The sequence below is a fragment of the Ranitomeya variabilis genome, chromosome 4, assembly GCF_051348905.1.
Source record: "Ranitomeya variabilis isolate aRanVar5 chromosome 4, aRanVar5.hap1, whole genome shotgun sequence".
NCBI lineage: Eukaryota > Metazoa > Chordata > Amphibia > Anura > Dendrobatidae > Ranitomeya > Ranitomeya variabilis.
This window is the reverse complement of record NC_135235.1, coordinates 251,434,338-251,458,211: the sequence shown is the minus strand read 5'-3', so window position 1 is coordinate 251,458,211 and position 23,874 is coordinate 251,434,338. Positions and strand designations below refer to the sequence as shown.

Here is a 23,874-nt window from a genome sequence, read left to right as displayed (position 1 = left end):
ATTACTGGTGTTGGTGGAGGGGAAGCAGGTAGTGGTCCCGCTGCCCCCCCAGCGGTGGCGGGGGCTTCAGCCCCAAGCTATTCAGCGGCTGTCACTGCTGGGGGTAGTAGTGCGCCCTTGTCTGGTGACCCTGAGGATGGTGACTTGCAACAGCGCTTCCTGGACGCCCTGAGGAGAGGGGAGAGTTCCATCAATGTAGAGGGGAGGGAAGTTGATCTGTCTTTCTGGATAGAGAGACACGGTCTTTCCGCCTTCCGAGATAGAGGGGCAGAGACTGTCTGGTCTCTGCCGACACCAGGGCAGAGGAGCAACCGTAGGAACGTGGCCCGTCTCCAGTGGGTAAGCAAGGATGCCTGTCCTGATCGGTCAAAGGTTGCTGAGCTCCTGCTGGGGATGGGCTTCGTGGCATATGACATCTTTGCCTTGATCCATCCCTATGGGACCTCCTACTTCGATGTCAGCTTCGTGAGACCGGAGGGCCTTGAGCTTTTCTGGTCTCGCCATGAGCTGGCTCGGGGTCGCCCCGAATGGCAGGGTTTCCTCGCTGTGGCAATATCCCGCCAGAACTCAGTCAGGAAGGTGACCGTTTTGACCAGTAACGAGTCACTTTCCTGTGTCGACATCTCCACCTGGGTTGGACGATACGGCGACATCGTCGGTATTCCCGAGAAGACCCTCGATGAGCATGGTATCTGGTCAGGAGCCTGGACCTTCATGGTGAAATTGAAGGTTTCAGGAAACACCGTTACCCATATCCCTTCCTCAACATTTTTGGGGAGGGACAGGATCTTGATTTTCTACCGGGGGCAGCCTAAGGTCTGTCACAGGTGCGGCAGCCCCACACACTTCAGTGCGCAGTGTACCACCCAGAAATGCGCACTGTGTGGGGACCTCGGCCATCTTGCTGCTACCTGTGGCAGGATTAGGTGTAACCTGTGTGGTGACCTCGGTCACCCGTTCAGTCGCTGTCCGCGTTCCTTTGCCAATGCGGTTCTGAAAGCGGCGAGTGCGGGACAGGCGAAAGCCGGGACTAATCTCGCCGGTGAAGGGACCAGCAGAGGCGGAGGAGGCAGGGAACCGGTGAGGAGCAGGCTGCCGCCATCCAATATCAGGCGGCAGGAGCAGCGCCATGGGAAAAGGGGGCAGGGAGTAATGACCCTAAACTCTGACCCGGGTGCTTCACTTGCAGCTGAGGATCCTAAAGACAGCGAATTGAGCGAGGAAGTCAAGAGACTTGAAAGAGAGGAGCAAAAGGACGCCATGTCTGCCCAGGAACCTTCATCCGGTGACAGTCTGGATGAGAGAGAGGGGGAGTGGTCACAGCAAAAGAAAAAGGGTAACAGGAAAACAACTAAGGATAAGAGGGGGTCCGGGCCTCGAGCCTCCTCCTCGGAGTGCGACCCCTCTGACTCCGTAGCCCTGATCCAGGTGCCATTGGAAGGTCCAGCCGCCCCCCCTCTGGTGGATCTCTCTAACCGGTTCCGGGCCCTCCAGGACTCCCCTCCAGAGGGGGGCGATGGGGACCCGGGGCCGGAGGTTGCGGACAAGGTTGTTGGGGCTCAGGAGGTCGCTGGGTCTTCTTCTCAGGGGGCAAATACAAAGCCTTCTGGGGGGGGGACTACCTCGGGACCACCAGACAAGGGCCAGAGTGTATGTAAGGAGAGAATGGATGAGTCAGTTTGTCTTAAGCGCACTAAAAACTCATCATTGTCAGAGGAAGAGGGTGAAACTGTTGGGGGTGGGAAGAAAAAGGCTATCTAATTCAATCAATCATGATGGCGGCACCCACCCCGTTGACGCTGGCAACCATTAATGTTGCCAGCATAAAGTCAGAAACGGCAAGGTACACGGCCTTTCATTTTCTCGGCCAACTTGACGCCGACATTTTGTTTTTGCAGGAGACCAGGTTGACCGACCTATCAACCATGCATAAAGCAAGGCGGGAGTGGAGGCATGGGCCCTCCTACTGGTCTCTTGCGGCCGAGCCGTATAGTGGGGTGGCGGTCCTTTTTAAGACCACAGCGGTTGAATGCAGACGATTGATCGAGTTAGAAATGGGGAGATGCTTGATCCTAGATGTCTCCATGGGGGGACAGGAGCTTCGGCTCATTAACATCTACAGTCCCCAGTCCAAGTGGGACCGCAAGTGTCTCTTCATGAAGATCAAACCTTACTTATTTTCGAGTCGGCAGGTGGTCTTTGGAGGGGATTTCAACAATGTCACGAGACCCTGTGATAGAGGAGGTTCCGTAGACCGGCTGGCTTACGATTGCGTCGCGCTAAATAGGATAGTAAGTGAGGCACGCCTGGTGGATGTCCACATCCGGCACAACACAGGCCACGCGGGGTTCACCTTTTTTAGAGGTAGTCAGTGCAGGTCTAGGTTAGACAGGTTTTATTTGAAGGAGGAGGCCGTTTCCTCGCCGTTGTCGGTTGTGGAGGTGGAATTCTCCGATCACTGTTTGATTATGTTTTCTCTGAGCGTTACAGAGACTCCTCGGATGGGAAGAGGTTATTGGAAGCTGAATTCGTCACTCCTTGAGGAAGAAGCTGTAAGACGGTCCTTTGAGGAATTTCTTCAGAGCCAGGTACCGCTGCTGGGCCTAAGTAACACTAAGTCGGAGTGGTGGGAGATGTTCAAACATCGGGTGGCGAGATTCTTCCGGCAACTCTCGAACCTCAGAAGCCTGAACAGGGATCGTCTGTATCAGAGCCTGAGGAGGAGACTCGAGCATCTTGTCTCGACTGGGGGTAGCCGCGAGGCGATCTCCAGTGTGAAATCCTTGCTAATGAGGTGTCAGTACGATAGGCACGCATCTTTGGTTTTTGAGAGGGACTACGGGAAGTACTACTCGCCCGACCCCTACAGAAGCTGCAAGATGTCAGTGAATAGTAAGATAGTGACGGGGCTGATGGACAGTACGGGATCCCTGAGAAGGTCCAGATCAGGGATCTTGGAGGTCGTCAGTTCATACTACTCGCACCTCTTGGGAAGGAAGGAACTGGATCGTGACAGGATGTCGGCTTTCCTGGCTGAAGCTGTTCCTGAGCCAGGGGCTGACCTCTCGCTGGGCGGTTTGGCAGAAGCGATCAAAGAAGAGGAAGTGAGACTGGCGATCGATGGGCTCCGGCCCAAAAAATCGCCAGGTCCGGATGGCTTAACATCCGAGTTCTTTAAGACCTTTAGGGACTCCTTGGTCCCCCTCTTGACTCAGGTGTTTAATGAGTGTCTCTCCTCGGGCACTCTGCCGAGATCATTAAGGAGGTCGGCTCTGATCATTTTGTCAAAGGGTAAGGATCCATCACGCATTGAGAATTGGCGTCCCATATCACTTCTCAATGTGGACAGGAAGGTTTTGGCTAAGATACTCTTCAACAGGCCGGTGAAGTTTGCGCCGCGGCTCCTTTCGGAGGCCCAGCACTGTTGCGTTCCTGGCCGTAGCACTTTCAGTGCTGTTCTGGGTGTCCGAGAGGCCGTGGAGCAAGGCAGGGCGGGCCTTTGGAAGGGGTTCTTGCTGACCCTGGATCAGGCAAAAGCCTTTGATCGGGTTGACCACGAGTACCTCTGGTCCACTCTTTTGAGGTATGGTCTGCCTGGAGGGTTTGTGGACTGGCTTAAGACCTTGTACGCAGGGGCTGAGACTTTCCCTCTGGTAAACGGGTGGATTGGACAACCTTTCGGGGTAGGGTCCGGTGTCCGCCAGGGCTGCCCTCTTAGCCCTTTGCTTTACGCGTTTGCGATCGATCCCTTCCTCAGAAGGGTCAATTGTGGGCCGTTGGCGGGGGTGAGGATGGGCGGGGTGGCGCCGGAGGCTATCCTGAGGGTAGTGGCCTACGCGGATGACGTCACGGTCTTTGTTTCTTCGCAAGAGGAGGCGATGGTGGTGATGTCAGAAGTGGAGAGCTACTCGGAGGCATCCGGGTCCAAGGTCAACCAGGACAAGTGTGAGAGTCTCTGGCTGGGAGGCGGGGATCCCGCGTTTGATCTTCCGGACACCCTCCCCGAACCCCAAGAACATGCCAAAGTCCTAGGCATCGAATTTGGCCAGGGTGATTACCCCACGAAAAACTGGGAAGGCAGAATCAAAGGTGTCGCCCAAAGAGTGGACCAATGGAAGGGTTGGTCTTTGACCCTGAGGGAAAGGGTTGACCTGTGCAAAGCTTTCCTGCTCCCCTTGCTAATCTACCTGGGCAGCGTCTGTGTCTTACCAAAGCCTCTCTGGACACGGGTCTACAGTCTGTTCTTCCAGATGTTATGGGGGAATAGACTGAACCTAGTCAAACGGGAGGTCACTTACCGCACGAGGAGACTAGGGGGGTTGAATATGGTAAACCCCGTGGTGTTCCTAGTGAACACCTTTTTGAAAGTTAACGTGGCAAACCTCTGGAAAGAGAGGGCTCCTCCGTGGGTATTCTCCTGCAAGGGATGGTTTCAGCCTTTCTTCCAGGAATGGGAGACAGGGGGAAGATTGAAGGATCTCCGCACACCGCACGGGCATCTCCCGGCTTATGTTACCCCGGTTCTGAAAATGATGCGCCGGTGGGGTCTGGGAATGTGGGAAGTGAGGTCCCTCCCGAGGAAACTCCTCGACATGCGGGTCTTGCTTTCGCATTTTCAGAAACCATTGGTCCTCAAGGACTGCCCAAGTCGGGATCTAGAGGTTGGGTTAAGTTTGCTAAATTCTAGCAGGATCCCCAAGAAGTATTGGGACTTGACTTGGCGCTGCTTCCAAGGTAAGTTGTATGTGAAGGACAATTTGAAGCACAGGAGCTCCGTGGACAGGAATTGTCCCCGTGAGGCTTGTGCTACCATGCTGGAAAGCATGGAGCACTTCCTGCTTCATTGTCCTTTTAATACAGAGGTGTACAACAGGCTGGGCGCTTCCATTGGTTGGCCGCGGCTGGCCACTCTGTCCTATGCCGAGTGGGCCTATGGAGCGTTCAGAGACCTCGGGAGAAGGGACCGAGCCACTTTATTCTTAGTCAGCGCAGTGGTCAGGTACTTCACGTGGAACGCACGAGTTTTAGTTTCGACGCAGAGTAAAATCCTCCGTGTAGATGAAGTTTGTAGCAGCATCCTAGGTGCCCTGGTGAAGGTGCGTTCTCTGGAGTGCGAAGGACTGGGTGCCCGGAGGGCGGCCCATCTCTGGAGGGGTTTCTCCTTCGGGGTGCCTTAGTCCGTTAGCGCTCCTATATCCTGGTGGTGGGCTGATATCTTTACACCCTAGATTTTTGTTTTGTATCTCTGTTCCCTGAATAGAAGGTTTGCAGGCATCGAACTTGAGCCTTGGGTGGTGAGTATGTAGGTTGTGAAGTTGGTTTATGTATATATTGTATATAGTGTATTGTATATATTGTATATAGTGTGTATAATAGAGGGTCTTAGTTAGGTTGGGTGGGGGATTGGGGGGTTTCAACAGCGGTGATAAGAGACTGATCTGGCCTGGCCCAGGCCCCGCCTGGGGAAAAACTTTGGGGCCTGATCCTAGCTCGGATAATTCCTGAACTTTGTGGCCAGAGCTGGATCAGGGGTGGCGGGATAGTTAGTGTAGGTGTGTGTATATATATATATAAAAAAAAAAAAAAAAAAAAAAAAATTAATAATAATAATTTTGTATAGTGTATTGTATTTAGGTTTGTTGTAGGGTGTATGTGGCGGTGCAAGCGGGTGGCTGTAAGGTAAGGCAGTGGGACCAGTAGGGTTTTGCTGTGTTTGCGGCGTTGTATAAATCTGTATATAATGTGTTTATAGTGTATATATTGTTTATATTGTATATAGGACGGTGTGAATGTAGTTGGGGTTGTATATAGTAGTATGAATGAAGCTGGGCCGGGGGTCTTGTATGATTTTATTACTATTTATAATTTTTACAGGGGTATTAATGTAAGTTATGAGTATTTTGTTTGTTGTGTTTTCTTTTTGCTTTCTTTATTTAATTGGAATTTTCTTTCTTGTCCCTGATTAGTAGGTTTCTTTTTTGTCTTTTGTGGCCGTCTGATTGGAGCTTTGTTCTTATGTTTTGTTTTGTTGTGTTCTATTTGTAGTGTATCATAGTTAGTGTCATGTGAAAGTATTTTATTTAATAAAAGACTCACTGTTATCTGTGTTACATAGGACTGCGGGTGACATCTACTACATTATCTGTACTCTGAGAGATATCACTGTGTTATCTCTGGTGTTACTTAGGACTGCAGGTGACAGCTACTACATTATCTGTACTCAGAGAGGTATCACTGTGTTATCTGTGGTGTGTTACATAGGACTGCAGGTGACATCCACCACATTATCTGTACTCAGAGAGTTATCACTGTGTTATCTGTGGTGTTGCATAGGACTGCAGGTGACATCTACTACATTATCTGTACTCCGAGAGATATCATTGTGTTATCACTGGTGTTACATAGGACTGCAGGTGACATCTACTACATTATCTGTAGTCAGAGTTAGCACTGTGTTATCTGTGATGTTACATAGGACTGCTGGTGACATCTACTACATTACCTGTAATCAGAGAGTTATCACTGTGTTATCTGTGGTGTTACATAGGACTGCTTGTTCTGTCCTTCAGGTGGTGCAGATGGCCTTCGAAGCCAAGAATGGAGAGAAGATCCAGCAGACGGTGATGGTAAACGATGAGGAGAATGTGGCAGCGTTTTATGTGAACTCTAACAACATCTCCTCCACTGTTCTGTACGACTACAATCATGTGAGTGATTGAACATCTTTGCACTTGGGAACCAACAACTGAGGGTTTGTTTCAATGTATCCAATGCAGTGTGGGAGGTAAAAAGCCCGGACCCCAGACTGGTACATTATAAGACCCCTGTGTCGGATCTGTGTGGTTAGATGACCTGTCGCTGTATCTGCTGCTCATCATTCTATTCCTTCCAGGACATCATCGGTTTCAGGAGAATAAACAACCCAAAATGTTTAGTGGTGGAAATGAACGACGTGAGCATCCCATCCATGAGCGATGTCCTGAGAGTCATCAAACACTTCCAGCAACAGGTGATGGCCTCCTCCCCGCCCACTCGCCTTACCCTCCGCTCACAGTCATACCCCTGTCCGTGATTAAACTCTGCCCATGGTCGTACTCCCTCCTGTGGTCATACCCCTGTCCATGGTTATACTCTGTCCATGGTCGTACTCCCACCTGTGGTCATACCCCTGTCCATGGATATACTCTGCCCATGGCCATACTCCCACCTGTGGTCATACCCGTCTGTGGTTATACGCTGCCCATGGCCGTACTCCCACCTGTGGTCATACCCCTATCTGTGGTTATACTCTGTCAATGGTCGTACTCCCATCTGTGGTCATACCCCTGTCCGTGGTTATACTCTGCCCACGTCTGTACTCCCACCTGTTATCATACCCGCCTGTGGTTATACTCTGCCCTTGGCCGTACTCCCATCTGTGGTCATACCCCTGTCCTTGGTTATACTTTGCCCATGGTCGTACTTTCACCTGTGGTCATACCCCTGTCCGTGGTTATACTCTGCCCATGGCCGTACTCCCACCTGTGGTCATACCCCTGTCTGTGGTTATACTCTGCCCATGGTCCTTCTCTCACCTGTTGTCATACCCCTGTCTGTGGTTATACTCTGCCCATGGCCGTACTCCCACCTGTGGTCATACCCCTGTCTGTGGTTATACTCTGCCCATGGTCCTTCTCTCACCTGTTGTCATACCCCTGTCTGTGGTTATACTCTGCCCATGGCCGTACTCCCAGCTGTGGTCATACCCCTGTCTGTGGTTATACTCTGCCCATGGCCGTACTCCCACCTGTGGTCATACCCCTGTCTGTGATTATACTCTGCCCATGGTCGTACTCTCACCTGTGGTCATACCCCTGTTCGTTGTTATACTCTGTCCATGGTCGTACTCCCACCTGTGGTCATACCCCTGTCCGTGGTTATACTCTGTCCATGGTCGTACTCCCACCTGTGGTCATACCCCTGTCTGTGGTTATACTCTGCCCATGGCTGGACTCCCAGCTGTGGTCATATCCCTGTCCGTGGTTATACTCTGTCCATTGCCGTACTCCTACCTGTGGTCATGCCCCTGTCTGTGGTTATACTCTGCCCTTGGCCATACTCCCATCTGTGGTCATACCCTTGTCTGTGGTTATACTCTGCCCATGGCCATACTCCCATCTGTGGTCAAACCCCTGTCTGTGGTTATACTCTGCCCTTGGCCGTACTCACACCTGTGGTCATACCCGTCCGTGGTTATACTCTGTCCATGGCCGTACTCCCATCTGTGGTCATACCCCTGTCTGTGGTTATACTCTGCCCATGGCCATACTCCAACCTGTGGTCATACCCCTGTCTGTGGTTATACTGTGCCCATGTCTGTACTCCCACCTGTGGTCATACCCCTGTCCGTGGTTATACTCTGCCCATGACTGTACTCCCACCTGTGGTCATACTCCTGTCTGTGGCTATACTCTGACCATGGCCGTACTCCCACCTGTGGTCATACCCCTGTCTGTGGTTGTACTCTGTCCATGGCCGTACTCCCACCTGTGGTCATACCCCTGTCTGTGGTTATAATCTGCCCATGGCCATACTCCAACCTGTGGTCATACCCCTGTCTGTGGTTATACTGTGCCCATGTCTGTACTCCCACCTGTGGTCATACCCCTGTCCGTGGTTATACTCTGCCCATGGCCGTACTCCCACCTGTGGTCATATCCCTCTCCTTGGTTATACTCTGTGCATTGCCGTACTCCCACCTGTGGTCATGCCCCTGTCTGTGGTTATACTCTGTCCATGGCGGTACTCCCACCTGTGGTCATACCTGTCTGTGGTTATACTCTTCCCTTGGCCGTATTCCCATCTGTGGTCATACCCCTGTATGTGATTATACTCTGCCCATGGTCGAACTCTCACCTGTGGTCATACCCCTGTCTGTGGTTATACTCTGCCCATGGCCGTACTCTCACCTGTGGTCATACCCCTGTCTGTGGTTATACTCTGCCCATGGTCGTACTCCCAACTGTGGTCATACCCCTGTCTGTGGTTATACTCTGACCATGGCCGTACTCCCACCTGTGGTCATACCCCTGTCTGTGGTTATACTCTGCCCATGGTCCTACTCTCACTAGTGGTCATACCCCTGTCTGTGATTACACTCTGCCCATGGCCTTATTCCTACCTGTGGTCATACCCCTGTCCGTGGTTATACTCTGCCCATGGCCGTACTCCCACCTGTGGTCATACCCCTGTCCGTGGTTATATTCTGTCCATGGCCTTACTCCCACCTGTGGTCATACCCCTGTCCATGGCCGTATTCCCACCTGTGGTCATACCCCTGTATGTGATTATACTCTGCCCTTGGCCGTACTCTCACCTGTGGTCATATCCCTTTCCGTGGTTATACTCTGTCCATTGCCGTACTCCTACCTGTGGTCATGCCCCTGTCTGTGGTTATACTCTGCCCTTGGCCATACTCCCATCTGTGGTCATACCCTTGTCTGTGTTTATACTCTGCCCATGGCCATACTCCCATCTGTGGTCAAACCCCTGTCTGTGGTTATACTCTGCCCTTGGCCGTACTCCCACCTGTGGTCATACCCGTCCGTGGTTATACTCTGTCCATGGCCGTACTCCCATCTGTGGTCAAACCCCTGTCTGTGGTTATACTCTGCCCATGGCCATACTCCAACCTGTGGTCATACCCCTGTCTGTGGTTATACTGTGCCCATGTCTGTACTCCCACCTGTGGTCATACCCCTGTCCGTGGTTATACTCTGCCCATGGCCGTACTCCCACCTGTGGTCATATCCCTCTCCGTGGTTATACTCTGTCCATTGCCGTACTCCCACCTGTGGTCATGCCCCTGTCTGTGGTTATACTCTGCCCTTGGCCTTACTCCCATCTGTGGTCATACCCCTGTCCATGATTATACTCTGCCCATGGCCATACTCCCATCTGTGGTCATACCCCTGTCTGTGGTTATACTCTGTCCATGGCGGTACTCCCACCTGTGGTCATACCTGTCTGTGGTTATACTCTTCCCTTGGCTGTATTCCCATCTGTGGTCATACCCCTGTATGTGATTATACTCTGCCCATGGTCGAACTCTCACCTGTGGTCATACCCCTGTCTGTGGTTATACTCTGCCCATGGCCGTACTCTCACCTGTGGTCATACCCCTGTCTGTGGTTATACTCTGCCCATGGTCGTACTCCCAACTGTGGTCATACCCCTGTCTGTGGTTATACTCTGACCATGGCCGTACTCCCACCTGTGGTCATACCCCTGTCTGTGGTTATACTCTGCCCATGGTCCTACTCTCACTAGTGGTCATACCCCTGTCTGTGATTACACTCTGCCCATGGCCTTATTCCTACCTGTGGTCATACCCCTGTCCGTGGTTATACTCTGCCCATGGCCGTACTCCCACCTGTGGTCATACCCCTGTCCGTGGTTATATTCTGTCCATGGCCTTACTCCCACCTGTGGTCATACCCCTGTCCATGGCCGTATTCCCACCTGTGGTCATACCCCTGTATGTGATTATACTCTGCCCTTGGCTGTACTCTCACCTGTGGTCATACCCCTGTCTGTGGTTATACTCTGACCATGGCCGTACTCCCACTTGTGGTCATACCCCTGTCTGTGGTTATACTCTGCCCATAGCCGTACTCCCACCTGTGGTCATACCCCTGTCCGTGGTTATACTCTGTCCATGGCCGTATTCCCACCTGTGGTCATACCCCTGTATGTGATTATACTCTGCCCATGGCCGTATTCCCACCTGTGGTCATACCCCTGTCTGTGGTTATACTCTGTCCATGGCCGTATTCCCACCTGTGGTCATACCCCTGTCCGTGGTTATACTCTGCCCATGGTCGTACTCCCACCTGTGGTCATACTCCTGTCTGTGATTATACTCTGCCCATGGCCGTATTCCCACCTGAGGTCATACCCCTGTCTGTGGTTATACTCTGCCCATGGTCGTACTCCCACCTGTGGTCATACCCCTGTCCGTGGTTATACTCTGTCCATGGCCGTACTCCCACCTGTGGTCATACCCGTCCGTGGTTATACTCTGCCCATGGCCGTATTCCCACCTGTGGTCATACCCCTGTATGTGATTATACTCTGCCCATGGCCGTACTCTCACCTGTGGTCATACCCCTGTCTGTGGTTATACTCTGACCATGGCCGTACTCCCACCTGTGGTCATACCCCTGTCTGTGGTTATGCTCTGCCCATGGTTGTACTCCCACCTGTGGTCATACCCCTGTCCGTGGTTATACTCTGTCCATGGCCGTATTCCCACCTGTGGTCATACCCCTGTATGTGATTATACTCTGTCCATGGCCGTACTCCCACCTGTGGTCATACCCCTGTCCGTGGTTATACTCTGTCCATGGCCGTATTCCCACCTGTGGTCATACCCCTGTCTGTGGTTGTACTCTGCCCATGGTCGTACTCCCACCTGTGGTCATACTCTGCTCATGGTCATACCCCTGTCTGTGGTTATACTCTGCCCATGGTCGTACTCCCACCTGTGGTCATACCCCTGTCTGTGATTATACTCTGCCCATGGCCGTATTCCCACCTGTGGTCATACCCCTGTCTGTGGTTATACTCTGCCCATGGCCGTACTCCCACCTGTGGTCATACCCCTGTCTGTGGTTATACTCTGCCCATGGTCGTACTCCCACCTGTGGTCATACCCCTGTCTGTGGTTATACTCTGCCCATGGTCGTACTCCCACCTGTGGTCATACCCCTGTCTGTGGTTATACTCTGTCCATGGTCGTACTCCCACCTGTGGTCATACCCCTGTCCGTGGTTATACTCTGTCCATGGCCGTACTCCCACCTGTGGTCATACCCCTGTCCGTGGTTATACTCTGTCCATGGCCGTACTCCCACCTGTGGTCATACCCCTGTCTGTGGTTATACTCTGTCCATGGTCGTACTCCCACCTGTGGTCATACCCCTGTCCGTGTTTATACTCTGTCCATGGCCGTACTCCCACCTGTGGTCATACCCCTGTCCGTGGTTATACTCTGTCCATGGCCGTACTCCCACCTGTGGTCATACCCCTGTCTGTGGTTATACTCTGTCCATGGTCGTACTCCCACCTGTGGTCATACCCCTGTCCGTGGTTATACTCTGTCCATGGCCGTACTCCCACCTGTGGTCATACCCCTGTCCGTGTTTATACTCTGTCCATGGCCGTACTCCCACCTGTGGTCATACCCCTGTCCGTGGTTATACTCTGTCCATGGCCGTACTCCCACCTGTGGTCATACCCCTGTCTGTGGTTATACTCTGTCCATGGCCGTACTCCCACCTGTGGTCATACCCCTGTCCGTGGTTATACTCTGTCCATGGCCGTACTCCCACCTGTGGTTGCAGCGCCCCAGGGTCTTGGTTGCTGCAGTAATATTATTCTCCTCTAGGGGGGAGTGATGTTACGTCTGAAGGCAATAAAGGAGATCTTCTCACCAGGTGAACACAATGCATGCAACATGTTCACACTCCAGACCAGAAGGGGGAGCTCTAAGCCTAAGGTGAACTCCCCTATATAACATCCTGATCTGGAGGGAAAAGGGGTTCAGTGTTCAGTTCCTGTCAGGAAGACAGAAGGAGAGGAGCTCTGCTGGCATGAGGTGCTGCAACTCCTGGGAAAAGACAATAAAAAGTGAGCATATTGCAGAGAGTGTGCAGGAAAGCAGAGCACAGGAGAGAAATATCAGAGGGAGATCAGCCAGGAACAAGCTGCTTCCCTCTGAGGCGCAGTAATCCAGTAGCCAGCATACCGAGGGAGCAATCATCTCCAAGCCTTGCTTCAGAGACTGGCAGGACAGTTAATTCCACGTTGGCTGCCCGACCAAATACCCAGGAGACACGGTGGCAACTGTGGGGGCCGGGGCGTCTCTAGGGTCCCTGTAAAAAGCCTCAGGCCATCAGTCATACGGGTTTCTCCTATCCATACCATCTGGGGGACAGAGAGGAAGACATAACATCTAGAACATCTACAACAGTTGTGAGGACCTTACCGAGAAGCTCAGCAGGGAGGTACTACAACACACAGGCGCTAGAGGAAGGCTACTGATTTCCACCTGGATAAGGGGACTCTGGATTTGCCTTCAGACCGGCTGGACTCTGCCTACCCTGTGGTTTGTACCCTGGACTGTGGATGCTGAAGTCTTCAGTAAAGGTAAATGCAGCGCCCCAGAGTCTGGTCGTTGCAGTAACGTCGCTCTCCCACCAGGGGGAGTGATGGTACGTCTGATTGCACTAAAAGAGTTCACCTTGCAGGTATCACAGATATTACACTTCACACTCCGGCCGCCAGGGGGAGCAAAAGGTCCTATCTACTAGGCCACTCCTCACACATGGGTAAAACTGGGGGTTGGATAGGAAGTTAGGCAGAAAGTAGCTGGGGAGAGTTCGAGAGAGGAACTGTCAGGGGTGGGATCCTGACAGCGGCCTAGCACAGACAGATCGTTACGGAGCCGTGCCTGTGCCTTATAGCGGCAGACTCCAAAGAAAGGACACGAAGCGAAGCATATTGTGGAGAAGTGAGAAACGGGATCACAGCACAAAGGAGATAGAACCAGAAGGAGTCGTGCCCCGAGATCGGCAACATCCTTCTGAGGCGCGTAGCCGGCGACCGGAACGCCGAGGAAGTAATAGGCTCTACGCATTACTTTGAACTACAGCCGGGCAGTTAACTCTAGGTTGGCTGTCTCACCTTTACACGTAACGAAGACAACGGAGGCAATTGTGGGAGAGGGGCGACTCTAGGGTCCCTATAAAATAACTCCAGGCCTACCCCGTCATACGGGTGCGTCCTATCCATATCATCTGGGGGACGGAGAGAGAAAGAACAGAAACATACACGACAGTTGTGGGGACTATCCCGTGGTGCTCAGCAGGGAAGTACTACAACACACAGGTGCTGGTAGGAAGGCCACTGATTTCCACCTGCAAAGGGGACTCTGGATGTGCCTTCGGACCGGCCGATCTCAGCCAGCCCTGTTAGCAGTGCTCTGGATTGTGGATACCGAAGCCTTCAGTAAAGAGGTAAAGAGACTGCAACCCTGTGTCCTCTTTATTTCCTGCAACCTACACCGTCACCTACATCTTTAATTGGGCGTCCCTTAGCAGGGCCACGGACCGGGTCCGAACCGAGAGAGACAGGGTACCGAGTACCCCGCTGCCCTGCGTTTGGGGGCCGCTCCATAAAGAGACTGCAACCTTGTGTCCTCGTTATTCACTGCACCTTACATCATCCACCATCACCATCTACACCTCTGGGAAGCCCTGGGGATACACTTCACCTGTGGGAAGGTATATCATCTAGCTGCCATAACATCACCCCAGCAGACCCCTAAGCAGCGTCCGTCACTCTGACCGAATACCACAGGTGGCATCACGAACTACACCTTTAAAGACCTTTCCCAAAACCATAAAAACTCTTTCCTTTATTGGACATCCCTCAAAGGGCCACGGACCGGGTCGGGCCACCGTGACATCCCCTGAACTGAAGGACCTGGGGGTGATCCATGGTCATACCCCTGTCTGTGGTTATACTCTGTCCATGGCCGTACTCCCACCTGTGGTTATACCCCTGCCAGTGTTACCCCCACCCGCAGTCACCCTCCATCATATTGTACCATTCTTGTTCCCACAGAATGCCACGTCTGACAGTGACTTATCCTACGATCTGGTGGAAGGAGAAGAAGCTGACCGGACCACGCTAGGTGTCCCCATCAACATCCTGTGCAGCGATGTCCCCATCCACTGGGCCACGCAGGTGACTTATCTCATCTTGCGCCTTTACTACAGAGAGGACTAGAATTGGCGCTGGTCCTCTATAGATGTAGCGCCCATTACTGTTCTCACTATTATGCTCCGGTGCAGGAGATTTATGAAGTAAAAGGTGCCAAACCGAAACTTATTACAACTTTTTTTCCCACTGCATAAGTTTTTTAAAAGTTGGGAAAGCGGCTGAGAAAAGTCGTCACCATCACTAAACATCCACAGAAATACATAGAATTAGGGAGCGATGGCGCTCATCTGGCTCCCGGTCTTTAGGTTCATGTCTGTGTCACATGACTTCTGACGGGCAAGATGCAGCTGGTGTCGGGGTGGGGTGAACATCGGTGTCGGGGGTTGTGGGTGGGGTGTGCGTCGGTGTCGGGGGTGGGGTGTGCGTCGGTGTCGGAGGTGCGGTGTGCTTCGGTGTCGGGGGTGGGATGTGTGTCGGTGTCGGGGGTTGTGGGTGGGTTGTGCGTCGGTGTTGGGGTGGGGTGTGCATTGGTGTTGGGGGTTGTGAGTGGGGTGTGTGTCAGTGTCTGGGGTTGTGGGTGGGGTATGCGTCAGGGGTGTGGTGTGTTTCGGTGTCGGGGGTGGGGTGTCGGAGGTGTGGTGTGCACCGGAGTCAGGGGTGGGATGTGTGTCGGTGTCGGGGGTTGTGGGTGGGATTTGCGTCTGTGTTGGGGTGGGGTGTGCATCGGTGTCGGGTTGTGAGTGGGGTGTGTGTCAGTGTCGGGGGTTGTGGGTGGGGTGTGTGTCGGGGGTTGTGGGTGGGGTGTGTGTCGGTGTCAGGGGTGGGGTGTGCATCAGTGTCGGGGGTTGTGGGTTGGGTGTGCGTCGGTGTCGGGGGTTGTGGGTGGGGTGTGCGTCGGTGTCGGGGGGGGTTGTGGGTGGGGTGTGTTGGTGTCAGGGGTGGGGTGTGCATCGGTCTAGGGGGATGTGGGTGGGGTGTGCGTCGGTGTCGGGGGTTGTGGGTTTGGTGTGCATCGGTGACGGGGGTGGGGTGTGTGTTGGTGTCAGGGGTGGGGTGTGCATTGGTGTCGGGGGTTGTGGGTTGGGTGTGTGTCGGTGTCGGGGGTTGTGGGTGGGGTGTGCGTCGGTGTCGGGGGTGGGGTGTGCGTCGGTGTCAGACTTTCCCTGCAGCTATACATTTCTGTAATCTTCTCATTCTTCCCAGAACAAGTCCCCGCGGCTGCGCTGGAAGATCACGCTCAGGTTCAGCATCTTCGGGATAGATGTGGCGTTCACCTACGAGTCCTGATCGTCTCGCCCTACTAGGGCGGCATCTCGGGCGTCGGCTGAGGCGTTGGACTGGTTGCGTCATTTGGACGGAGCCCTGATGGATTCTTCCTCCACGCCCCGAGACTTCCCATTACTGACTGTAAACTCCTTGCAGCATTTCACCTAGGACCATGTGAACAGCGCCAGCACCAGCCATATTTACATCCCCCAAGAAGGGGCCCGAATCTTCTCAGGAGGGGCCAATACTTGGAGGTGCTCTATCCTTCTACTGCTTAACCCAATCAGATCCTCTAGTCCAAAGCCCCCCGGCCCACACAAGGTACATGTGAAGAGAAAGGCCTGAGCCCCGGCCCCTCCGCTGCCTGTAGGGCGCATATTCTCTTAGGGTTCAGAGACGCCGCTCCCCAATTACTCAGAACGTAGAGATCTGAAAGGCAGAAATGCCACAAGCAATGCATCATTCCCAGGGCTTATGGGGGAGGACAGACACTAGGCACATGATTCCAGCAATGACCTGGTGGAAAGCGATGGAGAAGCCGGATCCCAGGAGACGATGGACAACTTCACCTGAGATATCAATCAATAAGCTGCAGCTTTGGTGCAGTGTGCTAACGGGGGAGGCGGAGAACCTGAGAGACGCCATGACGGTGGATTAAAGGACAGCGGGAGAATTTATCCTAAGGAGACATTTTGAAATCTCTTTTACTTAGAGCGGCGAATTTTTGTGCAACATTTTTAAAAAGTTGCAAATATCCTAAATAAAGATAAAATGGGAATCACAAAGGATCCGGCAAGTGCAAACATGAACTTGGCTCAAAGAGTCTTACAGATGGCACATGCCTTCCATGAATGTGTCTAAAAAGTAAAAATAACCCAAAATGTGGTAAAACATGAGGAAAATAAATGAAGGATCCCCCAATATGTTGCGTCCTTTTATTCAGTGAATCAGGGCTTATTATTAGCTATATTAAATGCTCGTCTCTGCGCTCAGTTTAGCTTCTCCCCTTCATGTGTTTTCCGTCAGCTTCTCGCACCGTGAGGTTTGCGCCATTGCTAACGCCAGTGTCTGGCATAAAGTGCCGTAAACCCGCCCACTTGTTACTTTTGAAAAAGGAAGAACAAAGGGCAAAATGTTGCAAGTTTTTGTGCAAATGTTTATGGCGCCGATATTAGAGCCTGATCTATATCTGATAGTAAATTCCCCCATAGATCAGATTTTGGCTGCATTCAGTCTAAGAAATTCTGGATTATCAGACGCCTCTGACCAGTAACACTCGGCGTCATGTCGGGGAAGGGCACCGCAGCCGCCATTGCCTCATTTTACGTTATTTTCTGCAGTTATTCACCATCCATTCATGTAATGAAGGTAAATGTCGGTGACTTGAATCTCCGCTCTCCTGCATCGTTGCAGTCTCCATCATTTCTCAGTGAATAGATCCTCGGGGGCGGAGCCGGCATCATCAGTGTCCAGGGTGCTGAGCGCTGACATGTGGAGGATTCTGCATCTCTGCTGTGATTAATCCTCACAACGCCCCGGGGCTGATGGCGGAAGCATTGGGAGCAGCGTTCATTCATTGACTGACTCATGAGTAGAAAGTCAGGAGGTGCGAGGGACGTGATGGAGGGAGCTGAGATCTGACGAAATTAATGATTAGAGACTAGTAGTTCTCTGTAAAGAACAAGAAGGTTAGAATGAAAGAAAAACCGAAGCTGTAGAGACAAAAGCGACACAATGGAGGCAGCGACGCCGGACTGGTGACATTGTGCGACATCATCACTTCATCCAGGAAAAGCCAGTTACAGTTTATAGTCGCTGACTGTATGTGCGATTAATAGGCAGAGCAACAAATCCATGCAAACAATCTCCAAAATTGCATTTTAGACGTAAAGCAACAGTGTGCTAAATACTACCATGAGTTTTAGGTGTAGTATACTGTAGACTTAAAATAGATATGAGAAAAAGGAGGCGAGACAGTCCACTACTGAAAGGTACAACTTTATTATAATATAAGCAAGACACATACGAGACCAGAACCTGTCAGGAGTAATTACATAATAGATGTTGAATGATGAGGAGAAAAAAATGACCATCACATACATGAATGCAATATCACAATAATATCAAATTAACATTTACCCATTGCAGTAGCAGCACGGGAGCAGTGGTCAACCCCGACGTACGTTTCACAAACACACAAGTTTACTTCCTCAGGGGGATATTATTGCGATATTGCATTCATGTGTCTTGCATCAGTGCGCCCCTCCAGCGGTTCTTTTTCACCGCTGTCATTGTCCGCAGGGGGTGCATTGTGCAAACACAGGCAGGTTATATCTTATTAGCAACTTACCACCGAATCGCTCTCTGCTGCTTCTCAGTGGGGGATTGCAGCCCTCCAAGTCCCATAGCGGATTAATGATAAAGCAGTCAGCGACTGTTCGTGCGGCTCGTTTACCCCTGTCCTTTTACATTTGGGTCTGCACTGGTCTCTATCACGTTTCGGTGATGGTCATTTTTTTCTCCTCATCATTCAACATCTATTATGTAATTACTGATAACAGGTTCTGATCTCAGATGTGTCTTGTTTATATTATAATAAAGTTGCACCTTTTAGCAGTGGACTGTCTGTCCTCGTTTTTTCTCAGAGCAATAAATCTTCTTGATACAATCACATAGAGGAGCCCATATCACACACAGAACTGCTGGGGCCGGGGTCAACCTGCTGTCCCCCTTCCTGCACTCAGGATGTTCAGTGTCATCCCTCTATTCCCGCTTCAGGACTGTTATGTAAGAATATTTAACATACAACCATATTCCGATGACATCGTAGGTGTTGGAAACTATATATCACAAAACTTTGCTGTATTATACTAATCCACCACCATAGTATGGATATAATTTGGACAACTGGAAACCACATATTATAGCATATAAAGAAACCTAAGCAGTCACAGAATCCATCATCCTTTATTAAACATATATTATAAAAAAAATTATACAGACAAACGGAAACATGGGGCTAAAAGATGGTAACATGATGTAGCCAGCATCAAAAATTGCCCAAGGTTAGGTGTCTCCCTGGATACAAGGTATACAAATATATAGAAAACATAGTATGCACACAATGAACAAATATGTATTACCAAGTGATTAAGGTGCAATAGTCAAGCAATTCAATACCATGATCTGAGTGAATTGCATCATAATATACAAACAGTACCTTGTTGATGATGGAACAATCTACAGGATTCACCCACCCACCCCGACGCGTGTTTCGGTAGTAGTATCTTCCTCAAGGGGCGTGTGGCTGGTTCTGGGTACATATGGTAGCTTAAATAGCTGAGGCCCTGAAGTTACATGCAGCGTCATACTGCCATGGATCGCATCACATCCAACAGACCGCACACAGACGGGCAGCCGAAAGCCAAAAACACATGGGGCCCCACGTGATCCGGAAGTCAGTGCACCACTGAGTCAGACAAGGGCGGACCGAACGGGACCATGGCGAGCTAATTTATCAAAGCGCCTTGGTCAGTTGGAAACACGTTGGATTTGGACCCTCAATACCATCCATCCTCTGGGGTTGAATGAGAATATTAGCTTCACACCATTCCTTTAGTCAGCTAGTTGTTGTGTATTGATGTATTCCCGCATTCTTTTTTTATTGTTCGGATTTTAATTTTAATTTTTTCATTTAGGTCATTTCGAATGTGTTTAGAGGCCTGGGAGTTGTTCAACATCTTGGATCCTGTTGCATTTCTACAGTGGAGGACAATTCTGTTTATATCGTTAATGTTTGTTGTAGTTCTTTATGAGATTTGGTGGGGTGCGCACATTGTTATATGCAGATGTTCTTGGGGAGCTTTAGAGAACGATATATACCGTATGTTATTTTATGGTTTGTATATATCTTGTGGGATTTATAGTTCTCAAAAAAATATATATACCTCATGTTATTGTATTTAGGATTATTATATTTATTTAGGTGACCCAAAAAACATTGTGTGATAATACTATATTTCTATATGGTTTTACTATGATTCTATATACTGTACATCCTGTGGTATGTCCGATATATATTGTTAAAATGGTTGTGTGTATATCACCAATTGCTTTATATACATATATATTCTACTTTTGTGGCTGTATATTTATTTATATACATGCTTTGAATATATTACCATCCTTATTATTTTGGTGGCCTCACTGTAATATACATGATTTGGATATATTTATTTGTATTAGTAGTATATACCAGGTTAATAAACTTGGTTTTTGCATAGGTAATCATATGTGATACTAGTTGAATATCCATGAATTTATTTGAACTGAGTTGAGCCACAATAGTTAATATTTGTAGGTATTTTGTAAAATGTCTTTGCCCACTAATTAGCCAAAAGCTAATATGGCTCCCTTGTATTCTTTATTGCAGCGCGCATGCGCTATGGTCCCGTTTGGTCCGCCCTTGTCTGACTCAGTGGTGCGCTGACTTCCAGATCACGTGGGGCCCCACGTGTTTCCGGCTTTCGGCTGCTCGACTGTGTGCCGTCTGGCGGATGCGAAGCGATCCATGGCAGCATGACGCTGCATGTAACTTCTGGGCCTCAGCCATTTAAGCTATGTCCCCAGTACTAGCCACACGCCCCTTGAGGAAGGTACTACTACCAAAACGCGCGTCGGGGTGGGCAGGTGACTCATTTAAGATTGTTCCATCATCAACAAGGTACTGTTTGTATATTATGATGTAATTCACTCAGATCATGACATTGAATTGCTTGACTATTGCACCTTAAACACATGGTAATACATATTTGTTCATTGTGTGCATACCATGTTTTCTATATATTTGTATACCTTGTATCCAGGGAGACACCTAACTTTGGGCAATTTTTGATGCTGGCTACATCATGTTACCATCTCTTAGCCCCATGTGTCCGTTTGTCTGTATAATTTTTTTTTATAATATATGTTTAACCCCTTTTTGACCTTGGATGGGATAGTACGTCCGAGGTCAGATACTGCGCTTTGATGCAGGGCTCCGGCGGTGAGCCCACATCAAAGCCGGGACAGGTCAGCTGTTTTGAACAGCTGACATGTGCCCGCAATAGCGGCTGGTGAAATCGCGATTCACCCGCCGCTATTAACTAGTTAAATGCCGCTGTCAAACGCAGACAGCGGCATTTAACCGGCGCTTCTGGCCGGGCGGCCGGAAATGAGCGCATCGCAGACCCCCATCACATGATCGGGGGTCAGCGATGCTTCTGCAGAGTAACCATAGAGGTCCTTGAAACCTCTATGGTTACTGATCGCCGGTAGCTGTGAGCGCCACCCTGTGGTCGGCGCTCATAGCACACCTGCATTTCTGCTGCATAGCAGCGATCTGATGATCCCTGCTATGTTGCAGAGGCGATCGAGTTGTACCCAGCTTCTAGCAAGCATGGCAAAGGTAAAAAAAAAGTTAAAAAATGTGAAAAAAATAAAAAATATAAAAGTTTAAATCACCCCCCTTTCGCCCCATTCAAAATAAATCAATAAAAAAAAATCAAACCTACACATATTTGATATCGCCGCGTTCAGAATCGCCCAATCTATCAATAAAAAAAAAGAATTAACCTGATCACTAAACAGTGTAGTGAGAAAAAAATTAGAAACGCCAGAAGTACGTTTTTTTTGGTCGCCGTGACATTGCAATAAAATGAAATAACGGGCGATCAAAAGAACATATCTGCACCGAAATGGTATCATTAAAAACGCCAGCTCGGCACACAAAAAATAAGCCCTCAACTGACCCCAGATCATGAAAAATGGAGACGCTATGAGTATCGGAAAATGGCGCAATTTTTTTTTTTTTTTTTTTTTTTAGCAAAGTTTGGAATTTGTTTTCACCACTTAGATAAAAAATAACCTAGTCATGTTAGGTGTCTATGAACTCGTACTGACCTGGAGAATCATAATAGCAAAAAAGCCAAACAAAAAACAATTGTGGGACCGCACTTTTTTTGCAATTTCACCGCACTTGGATTTTTTTTCCCATTTTCTACTACACGACATGCTAAAACCAATGATGTCATTCAAAAGTACAACTTGTTTCGCAAAAAATAAGCCCTCACATGGCCATATTGACGGAAAAATAAAAAAGTTATGGCTCTGGGAAAGAGGGAAGTGAAAAACAAACACGGAAAAATGGAAAATCCCAAGGTCATGAAGGGGTTAATAAAGGAAATGATGTTTATGGATTCTATGACTGCTTGGGTTTCTTTAAATGCTATAATATGTAAGAAAATTGAATACCATCCTTATCTGTTTATTCTACGAGAGCAATATTATAAGTGAGTTCAGTACAGGGAATCGGCCACCAGAGGTGAGTAGAGCTCCATAGTCACTATCAGCTGCAGTAGCAGAGACTATCCACCGGAGGGCATCAGAGCTCTATATTCACTATAATCAGCTGCAATAGTAGAATCTATCCACCAGAGGTCAGCAGAGCTCCATATTCACTGTAATTAGCTGCAGTAACAGAGTCTATCCACCAGAGGTCAGCAGAGCTTCATATTCACTGTAATCAGCTGCAGTAGGAGAGTTTCTCCACTAGAGGGCAGCAGAGCTGCATACTCACTATAATGAGCTGCAGTAGCAGAGTCTATGCACCAGAGATCAGTAGAGCTTTATATTCACTATAATTATCTGCAGTAGCAGAGTCTATCTACCAGAGGTCATAAGAGCTCCATATTCACTATAATCAGCTGCAGTAGCAGAGTCTATCCACCAGAGGTCATCAGAGCTCCATAGTCACTGTAATCAGCTGCAGTAACAGAGTCTATCCACCAGAGGTCATCAGAACTCTATATTCACTAGAGTCAGCTTCAGTAGCAGAGTCTATCCACCAGAGATCAGCAGAGCTCTATAGTTACTGTAATAAGCTGCAGTAGCAGAGTCTATGCACCAGAGGTCATCGGAGCTCTATATTCACTATAGTCAGCTGCAGTAGCAGAGTCTATCCACCAGAGGTCAGCGGAGCTCCATATTCACTGTAATCAGCTGCAGTAGCAGAGTCTATCCACCAGAGGTCAGCGGAGCTCCATATTCACTGTAATCAGCTGCAGTAGCAGAGTCTATGCACCAGAGGTCATCGGAGCTCTATATTCACTATAGTCACCTGCAGTAGCAGAGTCTATCCACCAGAGGTCATGAGAACTCTATATTCACTATAGTCAGCTGCAGTAGCAGAGTCTATCCACCAGAGGTCAGCAGAGCTTCATATTCACTATAATCAGCTGCAGTAGCAGAGTCTATCCACCAGAGGTCATCAGAGCTCTATATTCACTATAATCAGCTGCAGTAGCAGGGTCTATCCACCAGAGGTCAGCAGAGCTTCATAGTCACTATAATCAGCTGCAGTAGCAAAGTCTATCCACCAGAGATCAGCAGCGCTCTAAATTCACTGTAATAAGCTGCAGTAGCAGAGTCTATCAACCAGAGGTCATGAGAATTCTATATTCACTATAGTCAGCTGCAGTAGAAGAGTTTGTCCACCAGAGGTCAGCGGAGCTCCATATTCACTATAATCAGCTGCAGTAGTAGAGTCTATCCACGAGAGGTCATCAGAGCTTCATATTCAGTATAATCAGCTGCATAAGCAGAGTCTATCCACAAGAGGTCAGCAGAGCTCCATATTCACTATAATCAGCTGCAGTAGCAGAGTCTATCCACCAGAGGTCAGCAGAGCTCCATATTAACTGTAATCAGCTGCAGTAGCAGAGTCTATCCACCAGAGGTCAGTAGAGCTCCATATTCTCTGTAATCAGCTGCAGTAGCAGAGTCTATCCACCAGAAGTCAGCAAAG

General features: G+C 49.8%; 1 protein-coding gene across 5 annotated transcripts in view; it reads left to right on the top strand.

Moving 5' to 3' along the window:
- LOC143764173 (gastrokine-2-like) overlaps window positions 1–17,054 on the top strand; it is a 137,153-nt gene extending 120,099 nt beyond the window's left edge. For 2 of the 5 annotated variants that reach the window (XM_077249477.1, XM_077249473.1), the window contains 4 exons: window positions 6,570–6,707; window positions 6,893–7,009; window positions 14,667–14,789; window positions 15,969–17,037. In XM_077249477.1, the coding sequence (XP_077105592.1) occupies window positions 6,570–6,707; window positions 6,893–7,009; window positions 14,667–14,789; window positions 15,969–16,052 (462 nt within the window). In that variant the 3' untranslated portion in view covers window positions 16,053–17,037. Of the gene's footprint in view, window positions 1–6,569; window positions 6,708–6,892; window positions 7,010–14,666; window positions 14,790–15,968 lie in introns of all 5 variants that reach the window. The other 3 variants (XM_077249472.1, XM_077249474.1, XM_077249476.1) reach the window with 3 other exon arrangements.
- Window positions 17,055–23,874: the final 6,820 nt, after the last annotated feature.